The sequence below is a fragment of the Lepisosteus platostomus genome, chromosome 8 (assembly GCF_059453375.1).
Source record: "Lepisosteus platostomus isolate fLepPlt1 chromosome 8, fLepPlt1.hap1, whole genome shotgun sequence".
In the NCBI taxonomy this organism is placed as follows: Eukaryota; Metazoa; Chordata; class Actinopteri; order Semionotiformes; family Lepisosteidae; genus Lepisosteus; species Lepisosteus platostomus.
Window position 1 is genome coordinate 9927426 of NC_142618.1, and position 23554 is coordinate 9950979.

The 23554-nt window shown below is 37.5% G+C and overlaps 1 protein-coding gene across 6 annotated transcripts in view; it reads left to right on the top strand.

The window, feature by feature from the left end:
* Positions 1 to 23554, top strand: part of unm_hu7910 (un-named hu7910) — an 87280-nt gene that overhangs the window by 18942 nt on the left and 44784 nt on the right. For 4 of the 6 annotated variants that reach the window (XM_088642352.1, XM_088642354.1, XM_088642357.1 and 1 more), the window contains exons 3-18: positions 170 to 214; positions 1041 to 1109; positions 10721 to 10801; positions 13482 to 13556; positions 15006 to 15656; positions 15945 to 15986; positions 17132 to 17173; positions 17715 to 17744; positions 18104 to 18139; positions 18249 to 18290; positions 18691 to 18735; positions 20813 to 20851; positions 21734 to 21769; positions 22384 to 22419; positions 22896 to 22955; positions 23222 to 23260. In XM_088642352.1, the coding sequence (XP_088498478.1) occupies positions 170 to 214; positions 1041 to 1109; positions 10721 to 10801; positions 13482 to 13556; positions 15006 to 15656; positions 15945 to 15986; positions 17132 to 17173; positions 17715 to 17744; positions 18104 to 18139; positions 18249 to 18290; positions 18691 to 18735; positions 20813 to 20851; positions 21734 to 21769; positions 22384 to 22419; positions 22896 to 22955; positions 23222 to 23260 (1368 nt within the window). The remainder of the gene's footprint in view (positions 1 to 169; positions 215 to 1040; positions 1110 to 10720; positions 10802 to 13481; positions 13557 to 15005; positions 15657 to 15944; positions 15987 to 17131; positions 17174 to 17714; positions 17745 to 18103; positions 18140 to 18248; positions 18291 to 18690; positions 18736 to 20812; positions 20852 to 21733; positions 21770 to 22383; positions 22420 to 22895; positions 22956 to 23221; positions 23261 to 23554) is intronic. The other 2 variants (XM_088642355.1, XM_088642356.1) reach the window with 2 other exon arrangements.

The following is a 23554-nucleotide window of genomic DNA, read 5'->3' on the forward strand; positions in this document are numbered from 1 at the left end:
ATTGTTTGATTAACTCATTATGCACCATTTGAACATTGCTTTGACTTGTCTTAATACTGATAGATTTTCTTTCCAGGAAAATCTTTAACTTCTTTGTGTGTAGTTACACTAACATTGTTTTACCGTGGTACTAACATGCAATGCTTTTTTTCTTAAATCTTGCATGTAGCCAGAGCAAAGGACTTCCGTTATAACATTTCAGAGGTATTACAAGGTATGGTATCTTTTTGTATTTTGTTGAAACTCTTGGTGTCCAGACTTTTAGCCTGCCCTGTATTGCAAAATCTACATTTTTATCCGAAAAAAAAAAAGATTTATTCATCTGTTCTACAGCCCTGCTGGTAAAACACCTCACTTATTAGAACATCCTGTTCAACTTAAGTTATAGTGTAAAAGTACTGTCCATTTATGTATGAAAATTAATTAAGTATTTATAGATAATGTAATGGACATTCGTTCACGTAGTTTAAATTAAATCTATAGCTGGATTTCTCCTTTCATTTATGTTTTCATGTCATTTCTGTAGCGGTTATCCTTAGTATTTAACAGTTTGAATTTCTAATGTGAATTTACTGCCTTCTGCTCTCCAATGATAAAATGGGAGCAGAAGAACCACTTTGCCTTCTTCATATGCATTATGTACATTGTAACTTCTTTTAACCCTCAGGTGTGAAAATAGCATGTTTTAAGCAGGAACCTTAGAGTGTTTGGAGAATTGTGGTGCATATTCTGAATGTGATGGAGTGCATTGCTGAATTCTAAGTTTTCAATCACTGTATTGATATGAAATTAGTACTCCTATGAGGATTGATTAGAAATCCGCTGCTTTAAGTTCTTCATCCACTGCACTTGAACAGGCACAGGCTCCATACATTATATTATCATTGATCTTTTGATTTTTAAATCCTCATTCATTTAACAAGTCAGGTCTATTAGCAAAGGCAATAAAAGGCAAGCTGTCCTGACAGTGGATGACTATTGACGAATGACTACAGCGGGTTAGATTTGTAGTTCACCTTACTAGCTTTGTCTCTCTTCAGGCAAGCTTGGAGTCTACGATGCGGATGGCGATGGCGACTTTGATGTGGAGGATGCCAAAGTATTGCTAGGCAAGTGTACCAATTCAGCATTTTCTTAGCGTGTGAAGAATGGTTTAAAAAAGTGGTTTGGTTTTTGTTTGCATGTATGACTTTGGTTCACTTCTGTTCTCTAGAGTTTGCTATAACGTAGCAAGCTGAGTGCTTTTTATTTTGGATGTGCATGAGTACATCGAATTAAAATACACAAATCAGTGGTTTCAAATGTTTTCCAGCTCAAGTGTTGGTATGGGAATTATTCTAAAGCGCATGTACACCACGCAGAGGGTTACATATCCAACCACTTCAGGTTTACTCAGAAGAAAGGCAGAGATAATATACTTAGGAAATGTGACTGTAGTTGAAGTGTGTGGTTTCTGAATCCTGCACTGTTTTGGCTGCCTTGCTATACTTCAGCATGTGACATGCTAGCTCAATTTTAAGTACCATTCTAAAGGTGGTCTACGAGAAAACTGATATTTTGCTTTACTTTGCATGTTGACTCCTGAATATATCATTAATAAGTGTAAATACAAGACTGGGACTTGTAAAACATTTTTTTGAAGAACAACAGCTTTAGTCCTAATAATATTATTCCTGGATCAAATATATGTTGGGGACATATACCAAAAAAAGTGACAGGGATTAAATTAACCATAGTATCTGTAGAACACTCTAATCTCTTATCCGAGTGTTTTCAAGTGAATTTGAAACAGACCAGATCTCTGGTTCAGCATTCATGGACTGGCCCTTTCACATATTAATATGCAAGTACTTGCCATGCTTTGTTGAGCTAAACCAGAGCAGGGTGATTTTTGTTCTAATAAAAGTGTTTAGTTTTGCGAACAATTTAGTAAGTTTAACTAAACAAAACTAGTGGTCTGCAATCGAGTTTTTGGTATCTCAGAGTTGAGATAAAAATTCAGTGTACCCAATAATACAGTCGGAGGTATTTGACCATTGCAATAGATATTAACCTTCTGTTAAGGAATATAGTTTTTGAAATAGTGAGTCAAGTTCATTACTTCAATGAAAATGACTGCCGTTATTATTGACAGATTAGCCAGTCAGATTGAGCCAGATTCAGTGTTCAGAAGAGCACCTGCCACATGTCCCATTCCATAGGATTCGTCCCAGTGCTTTCATTTAGTTGGCGGAAATTGGCTGCCTTAACAAAGCAAATGGGTGTAGTTAGTGCTGCCATAATCTCTGATGTGTGGCTTTTCAAGTGCATGCCTTTTTTCAGTGAAGTGCATTTGCAGTGTTGACATTTTCTTTTTCCTTTCAAATCTTTTTGCTTACCGTGTTTCCAGACTTCTGTCAATTTCCTTAACTTTAGTCAACTAGCTTAACCTCACCAGTTAGTGAGCTATTCCACCTGTTCCCTTTCCTGCTTTACCACTTGTGCTCTCTTTCTCTCCTTCCTTTTTTTGTTTCTGTTTTGTTCTAATGTAGGCTTGACCAAAGATGGCAGTAATGAAAATTTGGATTCCCTTGAGGAAGTCCTTAATATTTTAGCAGAGGAGGGCTCTGATTGGTTTTACGGCTTCCTCGCCTTTCTCTATGATGTAATGACTCCTTTTGAGATACTAGAAGACGAAGAGAGTGAAGCTGCAGAGGATGTTGCTGGTACGTCACAGAATGAAGGGGTTCAGGGAAAAAAGACTTGCGTGATTTTAGATTTGCAAAATCAATAGCGCTACCCCCGGCCTCTCTCCCCCACCAATCCCAACAGGAAAAGAGGAAGACTACTTTGGCTAGGCTTCTCGATCAGACCTTTCTCTTCAAGAAAGATACTTGAAGGAAATCTTTGGCAAGGTGGTCAACTTTGTCAAGGCCAAAGAAGGAATGGTTTGAAAAGAGGAGGAGATGTTTTTCCCAGGCTCTCTGGAAGACTTCCTGTGGTAGATTTTACCATGGGGAATATTTAGGCTTTTACACATTAGTGTGTACTGTCATTATGATGTATTTACTGCTTTGCTTTAATACGTGCAGTTGTTTTGCACAAGCTGTTACAATATATACTAACATCAGACTTCTGAATTTCGCATATGTAGCTAACCAGAACAGCTTCTTGTTGGCCTTGATATCTTTCTTCCTCATGTTGCATAGTGTTGCACGCCCTCCTAACAAAAAAAACTCCTCTTCAATAGTTTATGGGATCCCCAAATGAAAGAAACTGTAGAATATCATTATGAACCATCTTTTTTTTTAAATCTTGACCCATTGTTTTGTAATTGAACATATTTAAATTAAAACATGTTTTGGATTGCTGTAAAAAAATCAAATTCAGTGTTTTTTATTGGGTTATGGATTTTTGGGGTTTGTCCGTATTTTGGTTTTATTTTACGTTACTGAGTTTTCTGAGGATTGCCTGTGTCTGTTGGAGACTAATAGTTTGTAACTAAAAATGTCGTCCATTAATCATAATCCATTGAATAAACGTCTTTTAAAGTCTTTGTTAAAGATTTTTTAATGCATGTTTGACATACAAATGCTTAACTGCATTGCTTACAAATACATAAACCAGGCACATTTCCTGTGTTCTTTTTGACTGTATATATAGAAGTTTAGAGGAAGAAAACTGGTATTTAAAACAGCGGTTTGGTGTGTTGTTGTTCAAGATCAGTCAAGTTTTTTTTTTCTTGGGATATTTTGTAAGACATTTTGTTATAAGGGAGCAAATTATATTCTCTTTAAGGTTGAGTGCTTGAATCCAAAAGCACTTGAAGAATGAAAGTGGTTCTAGACCAGCCTTCTTCCTTGTGTTTTTAGAAGCACATGATAAGCTGGGTGCTTATGTAGAGAGATGTAGTTCCTGTGCACTGCATGAAAACATCTGCGGTAAAATGTGTAGACATAGCTAAGCATGTGCTTAACTACATTGCAATTTAAATTCACTGCTATAAGGAAACTAACATTTGTGGTTCCTCATTAGGCTAATGCAAAAAAGGCATTGCCTAAAGTTAGCTCTTTGAAGGGCTTACCTAAAAACTTCCCAATTTGAGCTTGAAATATACAGCCTGAACCCCAGATTTCTGTAACAGCCTTCAACATTAGCTAGTTATGTAGTGGAGAGAAACCTGTCTAGAATCCTTGTTTTTTAAATTACATTGCATACTTGGTTTTGGAGTAGGTCAGTCTTAGATGGGGTTAGTTGCAGCTAAAAGTAATAATGTATCTTCTTATCCGTTAAACTAGTTGAAACACTTAAATTCATCTTCAGGAAAAGTTTAAAATTGCAGAACAGCTTGGAAAAAAAAACACCTTTTGAAATGTTTGATCAATGAATTTTCCATCCTACAATAAAAGGAAAGCTTGTTGTAATTCTGTATTGTAGCCCTCCTGAGTTCATAAATGGATTGCTACTAAGTTTGTTTACAGAAGCAAAGACTAGCAGATAGCTGCTGGTCTTGTTTAATTCTGCACTCTATACTCCTGTATGATTTTATAATAGAAATTGAAATTGATGCACAGATTGTTCTGAAATGTTTGCATTTAGTGAAACGTTTATGAGGATGCTTTATAATGTAAACCACTTTAATAGGTGTGTTATTAAAACTTTATGAATGTATTGCAAAGATGCTGCTTTCACAAAGTATTTCTTCAAAAATGATTACAGTGTAAAGTAGATGTTCTGTTTTGTCCTAGGACTGTTCAATCCTGCTTTTTAAGTAGTTTGTGACTACACTGCTGCACGTATTTGTGCATTATAGGACAGAGATGTGAAAACCGTATAGTTGCAGAATTAAATGTCGATTGTTCATTTCATATGCCTCTTTAAATGTGGAAAAATAATTCATTGTGGTTTTTCTACGTTGTGCTGTCTAGGCGGCCAGTGCATGTGTTTGTTTCAGTGTGGGACTGGTTATGTGACTTGCAGTACCTTCATAGTGAAGTACTGAAGATCTTTTGCTGATCAAGTTGACTGAAGTGGTTCGTAATACCATATACTTTGCATTTTTGAGGATCAAGGGTTACAGTTATACTTGAATATCTTTTCTGTTTTTCTTCCAATTGATTTATATTCTCTCACTAACTCATTTACTGTAATCTGATATTCTTTCCTTAGGTATATTGTATATATTCTATATCCTTAGAGGTTTGCTCTGGTGCTCTGCAACAAAACAGGAGAACATGTATAAAACATTTTCAAGAACTGGTATATGCATATTAATTAAACAGGAACTACAATGCTATTTTTATATTTTGCTGTTATAGAAAGAATCATCATTGATGAGTGCATTATTTAACCACCATAAAAGTTAAGTGTACACAGTAACTTGTAAAACCTCCAATTCACATTAGAAAATTAAATTTCCAGGTATGCCCAGCGCCATGTTCTGCGATTCGGAAATACACGGCAAAACCTCCGGCGAACCATATTTCCCGTTGCTATGTTGTCACAAACTTGCATTTGAGTTCCCACGAATTGCGACGTGATGCGGCCCTTCCTGCTCGCCAGTCACTGTAAGGACTAACGGAATGTAATGTTCCGTATGAGCAAATAAATACAGGCTGTGCAGCAGACATTTCACCGCAGAAATGTTCCAATGTGTAAATAAGTCGTATTTCTAAAGCAGCATCTCTGTTGGGTTGAAAGAGATGACATTTTTCTGTAACATCAATGAATTTATTTTGTTACCAAGATTTAATAACCTGTCTGAGAAATTGGGTCTGCGGTTCCACTTTAAAACGCTTGACAGATTTGCAGGGTGATGAAGATAATTAAAAACTCTGTACTGTTATAATATTCGTAGTGACCCTTTCATTATTAATTTAACATTAAAACACCTCAGGGTTGTGGTCTGACTTTGTGTACAGATGTTTTCGGAGTATAGTTCTACTTGGTCAGTGTTTCCTACATTCTTACAACTGTTTTGCTGAATATTTGGTGCTTATAGCGGATTATTCATACTGTAAAATAAGGAGTATAAAACTAGGACTTATGTGACTTATGCAGTTGAAGATTTTGACCTTGTAGTAATAATCCAATATGATCTTATTGAAATAGGCAAGGGTACAGCATTGTTTGCTTATGAACAGTAAATTGTTTAGTCTTGTTCAAGTCTTGAGCTGTAAAAATTAAAACGGTGGAAAAGGAACTGTGGAATGGAACGTTTCCGCAGCTCAGTTTTATAAATGTGCCCCATGCTAAAACAAACTCAGTTTGCTGTTGATCTTGTCAATTCTCCTACCAGTGAAATGGATGTCTGCTTGGGATCTAGGTACTGCTGTCCTAGAGTCCCCTGCTGTTTGGCAAGAACAGTGTTTCATGGATTTTGATGTCAGGATATTTATATTGTGAGTTTTGGCATTACTGCTTTGCTTTTCTCTCTCACTGCCCATGTCCAGTCTCCAGATAGAGCAAAAGAATCCATTCAGAGTCCCGCCTGCCAACAGCTTTTGTGGTTTAAATTTGTTGTACTGAGAGAGTGATTCTGCCCAGTAGTTGAACACTTTGACCTTGTAGTAAAAATCTAAACTAGTATTTAATAAAGCTGACCCAATTACAGCAGAATCTTCTATGCTTTTTAGCAATGTGCAATAGTTTTTAGATGTTTTTTGGGGTCATACTGACTTATAACTAAAGTTTTATATTTATAATTTGTCTTCTTTCCAGTGCTAAAACTATAAATCAAAATTACCATAGGGTGAAATCAATGTTTTAATTGCACACAATGTTAATACTTTAAAGTGGTTTACTTCTTGAAAAAGATGCAGAAAAATGTCATTTAGTAAGACAAGCTTGAGGCATTCTAAACCACAGTTGTGAAAAATCATGGTCTTACAAGCTTTGCAAAATCTGGTAAAAACTTCACTACTCGCTATTGTCAGTTTAATAATGGAGTCATTTGCGGATTTATAATAGCTGAGAATTGCTTGGGAAACATCAATGAGAAGTCTAGTGAGTGGTGTGAAAACAATTTTGGTCCTCCTACATTAGAACATAGCTTAGAATACTGGTGGGCTTTTAACCTTGTTTTCTTCTTAATAACATCAGATGAAAAGCCGGCAGAAGTTGCTAAGAAAAAAGTCAAAACAAAAGGTACTTTCCTGATCGCTTTTTATTCTCCCTTGGGAATAAAATGACTGCAAGCTAAGTGTGAACTGTATACTTTTTTTAAAAAATATATTGAATTTTGCTTTGCATGACCTCAATAGTTATAGATCGGGGGTAGATACAGTATGTTAAGCATTGGTTCAAAGCATAGATACACCAAACTGAATACTCCAAAAAATTTTAATGGTCTTCAGCTGTATCCCATTAAATTTCAATTTCAAGTGCATTATTTTCAATATGTGAACATCATACGTAATATCTTTCAAATTTTACCACTACTTTTTTAATTACTGTTGATGTAAGTAGGGATGTGTAACATTATCACAACTTAATTGAGTTTTAGTTTGGTGTTGCATGAAGTAGCAGTTTGGTTTTTATTTTAAGTACTTTGTATGATAATTGAGTGTATATAATAGTACTAATAAAGCTATTCCCAAAATGTAATGTGTGCTGTTCTTTTTGTTGTTTCTCATAACTTTTTTGCTTTACAGAAATGGCTTGTACTCTAGACTTTATCCAGTTTGTTTGCTTATGGGCTGTTTATCTCATTTGGCTCAGAAATAATGGGCTTTATTAATAAACACATATGGAACTATGGAAACACCCCCCTACTATCCAGGTTATTAAAAAAGTAACTTAATGGCCTGCTGAAATTTGTAGTTTTCCACAGAGCAGGAATTTTTATTGACCATCTGTATTTCTCAAATGTTTCCAGGGATATTTGTGTCTGCTCTTATTTAGAGCTGTTCTCAAAAAGGTTGCTTTTAATTTATAAGGTTAGCTATTTTTCTTAATAGCCTTTCTTGTTTTCTGTAGTATTAGGTTTTTAATTGTATAGCTTTCTGTGAGTCAACCTCTATGAATAAAACTGGAGTTTTTATCCAGTACTGATTGTGTAGAGATTATGGCGCTTAGTTTTTCTCTTGGTAATCGGTGCTTATGAAACTCATGTTTCCATTTTTCCAATATTGCGTTCTTGTAAAATATCTGGTTATTACCACTTAAACCTCCTTGTATTTTTGCATTTCATCCATGAATGTATGAAAACTTAAAATGCTTGTCTGGATTGTTTGGGTATATAGTGGCCCAGATATTTTACAGCTTTTGTCCTGGTGCAGGGCATTACGGGCGTGTTTGCGGTGGTATTTAGTACTTAGACTTTCCTTAATGGTTCAAGTCACATTTTTTAACCTCCAGCTCACCCTTCGCCGAAGGACATTGGGAAAAAGTTGAGGGAGGCCTTAAAAGAGCAGTTGAGGATAGTACGGGAGAAGGTCCAGGCTAAAAAGAAAGAAAAGCTCACGTTGGCAAAAGCTGAAGACAAGAAAGCCAAGGCTGCAGAGGAACACAGGAAAGAAAAGGAAAGGAAGGAAAAAAGAGAAGCGTTAAGGGCAGAAAAAGTGAGAAAGGAGGCAACGGTGAAAAGAGAAAAGGCCAAGACTGAGGAGAAAGCCAAGACCAAGGAAAAAGTGGGCACAGAAAAGAAGGCTAAGCCCAAGGAGAAGGAGGAGAAGCGAAGGAAAGAGGACAAGAAGGAGAGAGCAGACCAGAAGAAAGAAGTGAAAAGGGAGAAGAAAGAGGAAAAGAAAGACAAACCAGAGAAAAAAGAGAAGGAGAAAGAAAAGGACAAAGGGAAAGAGAAGAAACCCGCCACTAAAAGGGAGGGCGCTGGTGCTAAAGACGTAAAGAAGTCGGACAAATTGTCCAAAGGCGGCGAGAAGAAAGCAGAAAGGAACGTGAAAGGCTTCGGCAAGAAAGAAGAAAAGGAAAAGGGCTTGAAAGACGCAAAGAACAGAGAAGAGAAGACGTCTGGCAAGAATTCTCCAAAACCAGCAGCGAAAAAGGAGACTGAAAAGAAGAGGGATAAGAAATGAGCTGTCTCGTCGCTAGTGCGGGATTGAGAAACGGTGAAAGCTGTAGCCTCCTTTACCGAGCCACGTGGAGAATGGAGCCTGGAAGGTTGAACCCGAAATGAAATCCAGTCGGTGCTGAGATGCCTCTTCTGGAATGGGATGGAATGAGCAGATAGTAGTGATGTAGCATACTTTTATCTTGTAGTGCATTGGTAGTCCTTTACTTTGGTAACAGATGCCGTCCCCAAAGAAGCACAAATGTTGGCTTTCATTTTTTTTTTGCAAAGTAACCTGTGGAGTGTACAGAATGTTGCCTAAAAGCTACTAAAGAGTAATTATAAGATGAAATGTACCAATACAGTATTATTACTGTGTTTTTATAAATGTGTATAATATTAAGCTGTAACTTATTTTATAATCATTCAAGTTACTGAGGTCTCTGGTTTTACTACCCAGATGGTTTGATGTCAAAAAGGTAGCGTGTAGTGTAATGAATGTCTCTCATGCTAGAAATTGCACACTTCGATTTCATGTAGATATCTTTCAGAGGAAAAGGCATTTGTATAAATTATTGGAGAAAATTTGACGTATGTACTGGTATTGAATAAACCTGCAGGATTTTACAGATTTCATCTCTTTCATTTCTGTCTTGGAATATCACACAATAGATATCCAGCAAGAGTTTTTTTTTTGCAAGATGCAATGAATATTGATTTAACCATTTTTCAAGGTACAGTCTGTAGTCGTGTTTTGTTTCTTTAAAATAGTAAATTTACCAGAACGTGCTCAATGTTTCTTTTAAAGAGTCTGTCTGATGAAAAACAAACTCACTCAGATGGGTGTACTGCTGGGATTAACTCAGATTCATGCAGTGAAAATGATTTCAGGAGCCGTGTTGCCTCATAGCTCGAAAATCCAGAGTTTGATTAGAGCTTCAGGTGTTCCAAATTGCAATCCCTTTGTACTCCGCTTTGAGATGGACAGCCGTTCAGTCGTGTGCTGTGTCTGGTTTTGTGCCCTGTGTTTCCAGGATAGGCTCTGGCCGTCTGTGAGCCTCTCCAGGAGTGGCTTCTTGTAGGTGGACGAATTTCTTTTCAGATATTGTACTTACACGAGCTCAGAGCTTTTTTTATCTAGCAGACTCGGTCAGTTAACATCCAGAATTTCTAAGAAAATGAAGGAAATGGAAACCAGATATGTTTATAAATTATTATTATTATGCTTTATTCTTATTCTGCTTTAACTAGCTCCGCTCAACTTTTATCTTGCCTTTCACTTCAGCTCTGTTTTGAAATTAGTCTCCTTTTTTCTTTTTTTGTTTTTTTTAAACCAAAGAACAAAAGTGAACCCAAGTCAGACATTTTTTTCCATGAGGGTGGTGACTGTAATTTTTTGTTTTGGTATTAGTATTTATTTATTAATGTAAAAGCAATGAACTATGATTGAATGGCAGATTTAGAATGCCTATTATTTTACATATTTAAGATCTGGCCTATGTTTTCTCATGTAATAAATGTCTTAGCTTCTACAAATTTGATTTTTTAAATTAAAAACATTCAACAATTTCTTGCTTTAAAAAACAGGTCCTGTTTGTGAGGTGTAAAATCTTGAAAACTTGCAACATAATAAAAAAAAAACTTGGATAAATTCTAGTAGCACAATTATTATGAGAACCTGGGAATCATTGTAATGGCTAAGATTTAATGAGTCAACGTTTACAACTTTAGGATTAAAAGAGAAACCTGTTGCCTTGGAGTCAACATCAACAGAAGCTGCTGAGGAGGTCGCACAGCCACTTGAGGAAGCAGGTAAAATTTACACACATTACTGGAACATTTGAGGTAGTTGTGGTCTTCAGTTCATGTATTCAACACGGTAATCAAGTGACAAAACCTAAAGGTTCTAGTCATTAGAAGAAAGAAGCATATAAAGTTTAGTGCCAGTTTAGGATTAAAACATTGATCATTTTTGAGAATGATTGTTTGGCACAGAGGCGTGTTGCTTTTCAATGTTTTGAAGGCAGATGACCTGGAAAATAGTTAAAAAGTTACAATGGATTGGAGGCGATTTAGACTATCTTGCCCTTTTGGTGGTTAGTGGTTGATTGATCCAAGAATCTCAATCGGCTGTCTCTTGAAAGAAACCAGGTTACTGGCTTCAGCATTGGGATGGGGTAGCTGTTTCCATACACGGCCGTTTGCAAAAAGAAGGGCCTTCTGTTTGCAGTTTCATATACACTTCCACTTAGTTTCCACTTGTGTCCTCCGATTCAAGTTTCGCTGTTCACTATGAAAGCATCTAGAGATTTAATCCACTCAGAACAATATGTCGGGAGTGATTAATTTTCATTAGTGCTATAGTTCACACTTCTAAGGCCTTAATTTATGTTTGCACTGACATAGATTGGTAGATTAATTTACCCTAAGTGTTTAAGTGCACAAAGACTCCTGAAGAAGCAGCACGTTTTTTTATCAAGATTCATTTGTGTGTCTTATTCAGAAGCGCTCAAGTAGTATGAACAGGGGATTCATGTATTCAATGGAGTCTCGATTTAATCGACCGGTTTATATATGAATGTACACATCTTCATGAGCTTTATCATATTAAGACTTACTGTTTTTAGAAAAGGCAATTCCACCATATTTGAGAATGTCGATTTTAACATATCAGGACTCTGAACACATGACACCTCTGGAACTGGCACACTCATTTTGTGTCACATAATAACGGCAGCTGCAGAATGTGTTCTGAGTTTTAGAGAAACAATTTGTGTAGATGAAAATGCAAATCACAAATATTGACTGTAAAGCAAAAATTTAGTTTTACCTTTGCTATCCCAGTACTTTCAGAAGGCACTATACATTGAGCAGTCATATACTGAGGACCAAAAGGAAATTGTCACGTACCTTCAAAAAGCTGTCGGAGAAATAAATCTCTTTTGTAGCAGGTTGATCTGGTATGATTCACTATGCAAAATCTTGATTCATAATTAAAGATGACTTGGTACCACTGGTGGCGTGTCCATTTGAGGTGTTACTCTTATCATAACAATGATACAAAGGCATTTTTCTTTTGATTAGTAGACATACTTGTTCCTGTGTTTTAGTTTCTTAATTATTGCAAGGTTTGGATTTGACAAGGTAAATCTGATTGGGAGAAGGCCAATAGTCTAACTCACTAGTATTTAGACGACAAAGTTTCTCAAGTATATCATCAGTCCTGAATGATTGATTAATGAAAATGACATACAAGCATTTAATCAATATCCACAAAAAAAGGATATTTTCTCTTTTCTGAAAACATGTACACTTACATAGAGTAAAGTTCTTTTGATTCTCGGTATACACTTATTTCCAAGTAGAATTCTAAGTCATTTAACGTGGAAAAACCATTTCTAGATCTTAATGTTATTAAAAACAGTACATCTTAATTTGAGGCAGTTCTATGGCAGCACTTTTCAATTTCTGCACACACAGTTTTTAAAATTCTGTACTTTTTAAGTGTGTAAATCAGAATGTTTCCAGATGTATTAGAATCTCTAGGTTGGCCTAGATATCAGACCGTGCGTCATAATGATTAAGAAAAGCTTGTTTTAATCCTGAAAGATGATGTCTTCTTCCTGTGATGTGTGATTTGCTGCAGTCATACACAAATCAGGGTTACAGTATACTCTTAGGATTAATTTAACATGTTTACTCTCCAGTCCATAAACACTAGCCATCTCAGTTAAGAGTTAACAAATCATTCGGCTTTTCTCCATATCATGTTGTTCAAACAATACTGACTGCTATTTTAGGCTGAAGATGACATCGGTTTAAACTTGATGGGAAAACAATAAAACATGCTGTTAAGCTATTCTATCCCACATTAAGTGCAGAAACTTAAGAATTAAACGGTGAATGGGATGAGTGTTTTAGTTTTTCAAATACCTTACCGATATGCATGTAAACTTTATTTAGGGCCAGTACTAATAAATACACACATCTGAATGTTCAGGAGAGCTGTTCAACATCAATCTGATTAGAATTAAACCTCCAAATGTTAAGGTTAATGAAAGGGCCTATCACTTGAACCCTTTAGTATTTAATTGATTCCAAGGATCTTAAAGGAAGACAGAGTATTGGCTTTAACAACATGGCTGGGTAGCTTGTTCTATACCTTTGGGTCAAGAAGTGCCAACTGTTCACAGTTTTAAATGCATGTTAAAAAAGCTATGTAGAGAGATTTAGACCATACAGGCTTTTTGCAAGCTCAGAAATGTTTGGTAATGCCTGACACTTGTATGCAATAATATTTTAGCAGACACGTGACACTTGAGGGGCTTCTGTGTAGAATACCATGATCTTTTTTGTCATTACATGTATTATGAGGAAAAGAAATCCCAATTGCTGCCATATTTTTGGGTTTGAACCCTTGTGAAAATGTTTTCAGATGTTTTTGCATCAATGCTGAAGAAGCCTTACCCTGTTTTGTAATTAATGTTTGTAGTTTTTGAGCTTGAACCACCGGTAGAGGATGTAGTCCAAGCAAATGTGGTCCAGGAGTCCTCACAGCCTCCTCCTGGTAGGTATTATTTCTGTAGCAGGTGTGATTTCAGCTTGCTGATGTGTTTACCCACTCTATATATCTCAGCAGGAGACTGCCAGTGCAATTTTAAGGAAGCGGGCTTTAACAGAAGAGGTTACGCTTTAGGTTATTTCACAGGGTTCAATACCTTTACATCTTTACGTAACTAGACCAAACTTATCCTGGGATTGTAAATAAGATGACTCTCTTCCTATTCATCATTTACTACACCAGAGGATCCCCATCCTGGAGGCCCACAAACCTGTTGGTTTTCATTGCAACCACGTTAATTACAGCCTTAATTGAGCTAACCTTTCTAACTGCTTCATCCAGTTGTAGGGTTGTGGGGGAGCTGGTTCCTATCCCAGCAAGCAATGGTTGGAAGGCAGAATACACCCTGGATGGGGCGCTAGTCCATCGCAGGAGACGCACAGACACGAACACACACTCACACCAGGACAAGTTTTCCCAGTTGCCAGCTAACCTGCCAGTATGTCATTGGACTTTGGGAGGAAACTGGAGCAGCCAAAAGAGACCCCACACAAACACATGGAGAACATAAAAAAACTCCATGCAACAGCATCCAAGGAAATGATCCTGGGTCCCCAGTGCTGTGAGACAGCAATGCTAACCACTGCATCACCATGTCTCCCTGTGTGGAATATTTGCCAGTTGTTTTCCTACTCGGAAGTTTGGGGTTTTATGTTATGAAATGCAGTGATGGTGGGATCAGCTCCTGCTCTCCTGCGACTCCGAATTGGATGAAGCAGTTAGGAAATAGATGAATGGATGAAAGTGCAGTGGTTAAAACATTGCCTCCAACATGCTTGAGAGCTGAAAACAAACAAATTAAATTACTAATGTACCTAACTGATGAGGTTTTCAACTGTGTTGGCGAGAGCTGGGCTGGAACACAAAGCAGCAGATGTGTGGGCCTCCAGGACTAGGATTGGAACACTCTAGTTAATCTACACTATTCACCACACCGTTAACTACTCTAATGTATAATTGTGCGTTAACTGCATTACATAACAGGCAGATAACTTACTTCTTCAGCTGACTTAAGGGGGAAGTCCTAGGAGGCCAGATTGTGAAAACCCAAGACAATTTAGTCGGGACACTAGATATCAGCAGTTACCTCAAACTACTAGGAGAAGTAAAAAAAAAAAAAAAAAAGCCTCTACTATTTCCATCAGGATAAAGGAAAGATTTTCCCTCAGACTGTAGAATCCTCCTTATCTCCGTCATCAAAAGCCATTTTACACTACCTGGTTTTTCAGACTAGCATTTCCTAACTTTTAACACAGAAATGTTGCTCCTCCTTCCTGTCTCTCAACATGTTCTAACTCTGTTGTCAAGTGCTTGAGAGGCCACAAAAGGCACCTTGCAAAGGATGGTCTGGGATTTCATACAGGCATGTTGGTTTGGGGGTGGTGTGCTTTGCAGATAAGCTTGCAGAGGAGCAGGATGGTGAGGAGGAAGAACTGGCAGACTCTGTGGTGGAGGAAGAGGTGGAGGAGGCTGTGGTCGAGGAGGTCCAAGCAGAGGATGCGATGGAGCTCGAGGGTGAACCCCAATACTCCGAGCCAGCTGCAGAACAGGACGCAGAGGCAGAGGAAGTGCATCCGGCCGAGGAGGAGGAGGCAGTGGAGGAGGTTACCCCCGAAGGGGAGGAACAGTTTGAGGAGGGAGGCCAACTAGAAGGAGAAGAAGAAGAACTGGAGAGAATGTATGAGGAGGAGACAGTTCCTCCATTCGAGGAAGAAGAGGCAGTAATGCCTTTGGAACCAGAGGAAGAGCCTAAAGTGCCTTTGGAAGCAGAGGAAGAGCCTTTGGAAGCAGAGGAAGAGCCTGAAGCACCTTTGGAAGGAGAGGATGAGCCTTTTGAAGCCGAGGAAGAGCCTGTAGCTCCTTTGGAAGCGGAGGAGGAGGAGTCTTTAGAAGCAGAGGGAGCTGCTCCCGAGCTGCCTGAGGAAGCGGAGGTCACAGCTGCCAGTGAGGCGGTGGAGGTAGGGGAAGAGCACGCTGAAGAGAGCAGGCCGGCGGCAGAGGCCGTGCAGGAGGCTGTCCAGGCTGAGGAAGACCACGGTGAAGGAGGTACGGAACCTTCCATATCTACCAAAGGCAGGGTTCATCTCTTTTGTTGAATGTTATGTGGAATTTTTAGTATGCTCAGCAAAAGAAAGCCTCAGAAATAGCAAATGGAAACAGTCGCTATATTAATATTAATAATTAAAATTAATAACAGTAATATTTACCTTTTTCAATTTCATATTGATTTGTAGATTCGGCAAGGTTTAAAATCTAGTATTGTTGAAGCAGTCAAACTTCAAATGTGTTCCATGGCTGTTGTATCCACGGTGTCATTCTCTTATCTTCTCACAGTTGAGGAAATGGAGGAGGTGCAGACAGAAGAAGAATATTCAGGTAGTTCTTTCTAATGAACTTAGCAAGGACATTTCATTTTTTTTTCTTCTTCATACATGAAAGGGGATACCCAGCACAATTTATGTATTCACATAATTTGGTATGGCAAATCATTAGGGGGACATACTGTATAAGCATATTAAAGAAACATGTTTCATTTATATTGTAGAGAAATGTTAGTATTGATGTTTAATGCCCATGTTCATCAGGGTAACGTGGATAAAGGCATTTAGCTTCTAGATTTGATGCTGCAAGGCTCTCTCATTCCGAAAGAGAGAATCAACAATTTGATGAAGCATAATGTGGGAACATTTGGCAAAAGTGGACACTGAATAATAATAATAATAATAATAATAATAATTGCTTACACTTATATAGCGCTTTTCTGGACACTCCACTCAAAGCGCTTTACAGGTAATGGGGACTCCCCTCCACCACCACCAATGTGCAGCATCCACCTGGATGATGCGACGGCAGCCATAGTGCGCCAGAACGCTCACCACACATCAGCTATCAGTGGGGAGGAGAGCAGAGTAATGTAGCCAATTCATAGAGGGGGATTATTAGGAGGCCATGATGGGGTAAAGGCCAGGGGGGAAATTTGGCCAGGACACCGGGGTTACACCCCTACTCTTTTCGAGAAGCGCCCTGGGATTTTTAATGACCACAGAGAGTCAGGACCTCGGTTTTACGTCTCATCCGAAGGACGGCGCCTGTTTACAGTATAGTGTCCCCGTCACTATACTGGGGCATTAGGACCCACATGGACCGCAGGGTGAGCGCCCCCTGCTGGCCCCACTAACACCTCTTCCAGCAGCAACCTTAGTTTTTCCCAGGAGGTCTCCCATCCAGGTACTGACCAGGCTCACACCTGCTTAGCTTCAGTGGGTTGCCAGTTGTGAGTTGCAGGGTGATATGGCTGCTGGCTAATGAATGCAGTGAATTAACCTTGATCCACTGTATTAAAGTGATTATTAATTGCTTTATTAATCTCGGTGTGTAAACAATTAAATGATATGTTTCTGAATAATTAATATTATTAAAATTCATAAATTATATATTTTTTCATTTTATACTACAACAAAATACCCAGACTTCTACCTTATAAATTCTCAAAACATGTTTCATATCATCTTAAATTCTAGAATATGAGTACAGCAAATCCCAGGATGATCAGCAATTTGAAGGTACGCTGCAAATATATTGTATTACATTGTGACTGCTTGTTGTTTCTGAATTTTGTAGTTCTGGGAATGATGCGAGTACTATTAAGAGTGATGAGTGTTTTGTGTAATATGTGATTGTGTCCTCTCAGCCTTTTACCTTTTGAGTTACCTTTGGGACATCCATCCGTTTTGAGTCCCTTCTTTATCTTAAGAGTGCTTTGGTGAGCTGGAGCTCAAGACACACAGCACAAGGCAGAACATTACCTGGACAGGACACTGTTCTATTGAAGGGCACGCATGCACAGACACACATTCGTTCATTGACACACTTCTAGAGAATGCAGTTGAACCTGGACATCATGTCTCTGCACTGTTGGAAGACACTGGAGCATATGGAGAAAACCCACTAGGATAAGGAGAGCATGCAAACTCTCAAGGGCTTTGAAACAACAGTAATAATCAGCATACCTCTGTCCTATCCTCATTCTGAAACAATACAATAATTCTTTTATAGTTAATACATTTTGAAAAGCTATTGACATTGATTTTTTTCTCATTGTAGACCAAGAGACTCCAAGTGAAGACGTCCAAGGTTTCTTTTTTTGCACTATTTAAGTGTTTTACTTACTAAATGCTGCAGTTTGTCTATCCTGTGTGCATTGAAAACAAACACCTCACTTATAACACTTTAAAACTGCAAGTTTTGATATTTAAATATATTGAACTTTTTGTGCGCATTTCAATATTTTTAATTCCAGATTGTTTAAAATGTGAATAAAATTAAGTTTTGAAAAGAAAAAGTAATACAACTTTTTCGATGAAAAAATAAATGTGATGTAAATATTGGTCTGAGACCCACATTTGTGATCAAAAATTGCTTACAGTTTCTGCACTTTCCACTGTTTCTGATCGAAGAAAGTGGTTTGCACTTACCTGCACTTTTTTTCACAGATTCAGCCCCGGTCCCTGAAAACGAGGAAGATGATGGTAAGGGTCATCATCTTCTCTTGGGTTCTACATTACACACTTTAGAATTCAGTGGTAGGCGGGAAAATTATAGTAATCTAACAATTTTTAATTTCATTGCTTGTAACAGTCTATGGATCTCAGAGCATGGATGTGGAATCTGAAATCCAAGGTTTGTTTTGACTTGGTATGTTGTAGAATGTTGTAGATACCAATAGTCATCAACATTTTGTAGTGCTACTTTAATCTTAACCTGTTCTTGACTTCACTACTAATATCACACATCTGTTATAATGTGCTTATAACAATATTGCCATTGTAATTTGTTCTTAACTCACTATTCTCTTTATGCCCGATACTGTGAACGTGGGTGTTCGGCTTACCAAACTATCGTTCGTTGATTTCATGTATAAATTAATGTGGATGTTATCTAATATGTCAGGATGCATACAAATCCAGAGACTGGCCATTAGGGTGTGTCATTTAAGTTTGGATATAAACTCTTTGACAGATTTTTAGTGCTATGAGGTTTGTTATACAGTACATCTTGAACTGTTAAACTGTTGTTTCAGCTGCAGTTCCTCTTCCAGAGCCAGTCTTCAATGAAGAGTACCCAGGTACAATTTTTGTTTCTTCTGAGATTGCCCATTTACTGTATAATCAGTAGCTGATAGCTGTTGAAATTGTAAATATTTTCCTATTTGTATCCAGTATTGGAAATAATTGGAAAGAAATGCAATGATATTTTTCTATCATTTTCTAATTATAGAATCTCATCTCCTGTTCAAACTAATGTGTGCTCCTCTATGATCATATTGTACATTGATACAATGCATTGTAATTTGGCTGCCCTGCAAGCAATCTGAAATTGCCACACCAGGACAAGGCCTATGAAATTACTGACAGAATTACCACCGCAGTATAGAATACCGCAGCCTCAATGTTTCAGCAGGATTATATCTGCAAAACTATGACTAATGTCCGGACAAAATTCCCAACCTCTTCTGAGCTGATTATAAGCACCTCTTGGTATGGTCTCAGTGTGGCAGATGACTATCCACTCTATCTCATTCTTACTTGTCCCTTTTGTTTTAGTATGATCAATGTGTGCATGGAAGTACCTAAAAATAAAATGTGTGTTCTGTTGTACATATTATTCATAGTAATCTCATGCTGATAAAATCAAATTGCTTTACTCTGAAGCAAAAACAGGTTTTGACTTGAGTGTACAAATTCTTTTGGCAGGCAGTATCTCTGTCAGGGTAAATGTTAATATATTGACACAGGTGTATTGTGATTCATTTCATTTGGGTAGGAGCTGGGATTCTGTAATGTGTTATTTTCATTTTCTATTTTCCTCCTGACATTATTTCCAAAACTTTGCGAAATACTTTTTACGTATTTATTATTTTTTGTAAAATTAAAAAGAATTGCTTACACATTATATAGTACTGTATATATATTGGATTATGTACAGAGTGATGTAATGTGTGTTTATGCAGTGGTCATATCAAACTGCTTTGTAATGAAGCAAGTCATAAGCAAAACCAATACAGATGTATACACGTAAATTAACACAGTAAATTAAACGGTTAATTCTGAATGGGACAAGATTTAAAAGTGTTGACTGACTTGCAAGATCTGATGTGGGCAGCGAGATCCCTCCACAGCATTGAGGCAGCAGAAAGCACAGTCCAGTGTTCAAAGCCCAGTGTCCAGTGGGTCTTGTGCATATAGTAAATGTTTGAGCACACAGTAAACAGTTCATTGATGTTGTCAGGAGCCAAGCTATTTAAGCCCTTAAAAGTGAGCAGCCGTATTTAGAATTGTATTCTGAGCCAGTGCAAGGCTGCTAAAGCACATTGAATGTGCTCATACATTTTAGTTTGTTCAGGTTCCGTTGTGCCAGCAGGAATGGTATTAACATTAATTAAGCTAAAAAGAAAGGAAAAAAATCATGTTGACATGTTTACAGATATCCCAGTCTGATACAAACTGGTATAAGCAAGCCTACTAAAAAGAAAAATGTAAACAAACATTTTGTTAAATATGAGCTGCCAATGCAGAAATTCCTGACAGGAGTATTTGAACTGATTTCGACGTCATCATTAGCCAAACTATTGCGTAGTTGATGATGCGATCTAGCAGAATATTGGTTTTGTCAGAGTTCAGTTATAAAATATTTTTTGCCTCCATTTTTTTAGTATTGTCTAAACCTGTGTGACAAGTCAATTAATTGCCTTTAAAATTAATTAATGTCAGCCTTGTGCAAACATATATTTGGTGTGTCACCAACATTAAACAAAAAGCTGATGCTAAACCTAAAAGATTCTGACACAATGATAACCAATAGACAGTAAAAAGAATGGAGTCGAGCACAAGAAGAATACCTGCTTTAGTATTGTGATAGAGAAATTCTGTCTGAGAAAATACAAAGTACAGTTCATTTTTGTGTTTAGCGCTCCACTTGAGTGCTGATCGGTTATTTCGGGAAGACACCTGTTGGAAATCCTGGTATTAAATTTGCCGCTGAGTGAATTGCATGGCCAACACCTCCCTTATTTGTTCCAGAGGGTTGCTGCTTGTCATTTCTCATCATGGTGGTGTGTGAAAGGCTGTTGATTAAAATCGCATTCAGCCATTCAAAAGACATTTCAGTTGTCTTTCACTTGTTGTGTTTCTGTCCCTATCTAGCTGATGAAGTCGTCGACAGCGCTGACAGACACCCTTACGGTAAGCACTAAAATGATTCAGCTCACAAACGTACTGTCATTAATGTGATGTGATACTGTATATAGTGATCATATCAGGGTGCTTTATAATAAAGCAAATCATAATCAAAACCAATACGGACATGTAAACGTAAATTAATACAGTAAATTAAACAGTTAATTCCAAATGGGACAGGTTTGAAAAGTTCTGACTGTCTTGCAAGACCTAATTCAGGTGAGGAAACCTCAGAAATGCTATAATATGAATAGATAGCAAATGGTTGGAGCTATGTGAGATGGAACGTAATCTGCAAACAAAGGTCCAAAGTGTTTCGCAGTTTTCTTCAGACATGACATCTGTGTTGAATAACTCAATGTCAGCAGCCATATCACTCTGTAAATCACATCTGACCACTCAGTGAAGCTCAGCAGGTGTGAGCCTGGCCAGTACTTGGATGGGAGACCTCCTGGGAAAAACTGAGTCCTACTGGCAAAGTATAGCGATGGGGACTATACTGCAAAAAGGTGCCGTCCTTCAGATGAGATTTTTTTTCATTAAAAGAAGAACTGTGGTCATGAAAAATCCCAGGGTGTTTCTCGAAAAGAGTAGGGGTGTTACTCCGGCGTCCTGGCTAAATCTCCCCCTGGCCTTTACCAGTCATGGCCTCCTAATAATCCCCTTCTATGAATTGGCTTCATCACTTTGTTCTCCTCTAATAATAATAATAATAAGGAAGAAGTTAAAGGTTTATTCCATGCTGAAAAGAGAAGAACGGAAAAGAAAGAATAATAATAATGATAAGTAAAATGAAATGTATTTCACAGAACTTTTTTATCTCATGTAAAGTTTGTAAACATTTGCCAGCATGTCAACAGTTGTCTTTTTGTTTTTCATGTGGAGCAGAAGATACCACTGAAGATGCAATAGATACACAAGGAGGTAGGGCCTTGCTTGAGGGAGGAGGCCAGCTGATGTGGGCCCAGTGTTCAAGGGCATTGGCTGGTCTGATGTTAAAAATAAATGTTCTTTGTTCTGGCTCCATACTCTATATCTCTGATCATTGAATTTACTTACTCTTATCGTCTTAATTTGGAAGTCTTCCATATGGAGATTAATATCAAGATGCTCTGTTCTGGATTTCCTTCAGGGACAGAAAACAATAATTTTACAACATCTAAACATCATATCAGTTTCTAATTCCTAAACATATGTTCCAAGTGTGGTCTGAATAATAGGCTGCTGGAGAATTAACTGATTAATCCACGATTAATGGGAATCGGCTAAAGTATAAGAACATTTCCGTGTCCAAACGTGTCCAAATGAGTAGAGTCTGTTGGGCACCTATTTAAGCCTGTTTGGCGAGAGTGTCAAATCCAGACATCAAATACTTTAATAAAACCCAAAACATTCTGAACTACGAGTAATTGCTTTTAAAAATGTAATGAGAATGGCTGGTTGCTAAAACACAGAATTGTCTTATTCATAACATATCGAAGCAGATCATGTTGTACAACATGCTTGATTAAATTTTGTTATTCAATTTGTGCTTTCAGAATATGTGGTGGAATCGGAGCCTGAGTATACTGAAGGTAAAGAGTTACAACATTTTTTTTTCTTCTTTGGAAATTGGGTGGGATGACAATTCTGAAATTTAGAAATTGGTCTGCTTTTAGTTCCTAGTCTCTAGCAGAACAGACAGTTGTCAGTGTGGAGGGTATCGTGTTGATCTTCATTATGACAGTGTGATGCAATACATTTGCTTCATTTGAAAGCGATGATTAAATTCAGTTTATTAATGTCCCTAATAATACTCTAAACCAGAATTACCGGTTGTTTTTGCTACTGCACGTTCTCTGTAAACTGTTACCCAAATGCACTATAGGGCAGCTCCGCCTTAAAAAATGCTTTCACCATTGTACTAATGAGCAAAGCAAGGTTTTGAGATGATTGATATTTCATGCGGATCTTCTTGATGACCGATATGACCAAACAGCACAAGAAGGAACAAACGAGCTTAATTTGTATCACTAGTGGTTTGCTTATGTATCCTTCCTCTGTGTTACAGAGGAAGTACACCATCCAGACGAAAGCGTTCACTCTGAGCCTCAGCTGTCAGAGGAAGCAGGTATGTTTATTCATGTTCATGCTTCTCTGTGGTTAGAAAATCTGTGAGTAGAAATATAAAGAGGGAAAAGTTCTTCCAGATGCCCGGAAAGTTTGCTACTTGTTATTAATCTGTTTTTGTATTACCGTTTTATACTAATGTCCTGTGAAGTTATGAAAGTCATAACTTTCTCTAGGTTTATAAATCATGCATCAGTAACATAATACAGAATGCTATATCAATGTGGTTACGTTTCTTGATAAAATTCCAGTGCATTTGTTTTTTAGAAACTCAGGAATGGAGCACAGAGGAGCTGTCCGAGTCTGGTAAGACCAATAAAAAATGAGCTAAACCCAATGTTAGAATCATACTTTTTTTGTTAAACCAAAAGAAAAAATCTTGCATGGTTTTTGTCATTGCAGGGGAGTGCTTCTGCTACTCAAATTTGTGAAAAAGAGAAATAAAAAATATAAATGGGGAATTCTGTAAATCAGTTTATTATTTATGACAAATATGACTCTGCTCTTTGCAGTCCCATTAAAATTACAGTATTTTGTTTATTAAAATTGTTTTAATCAAGGTGCATTATCCAATCCATAACTCATTTTGTTGTGATAGTT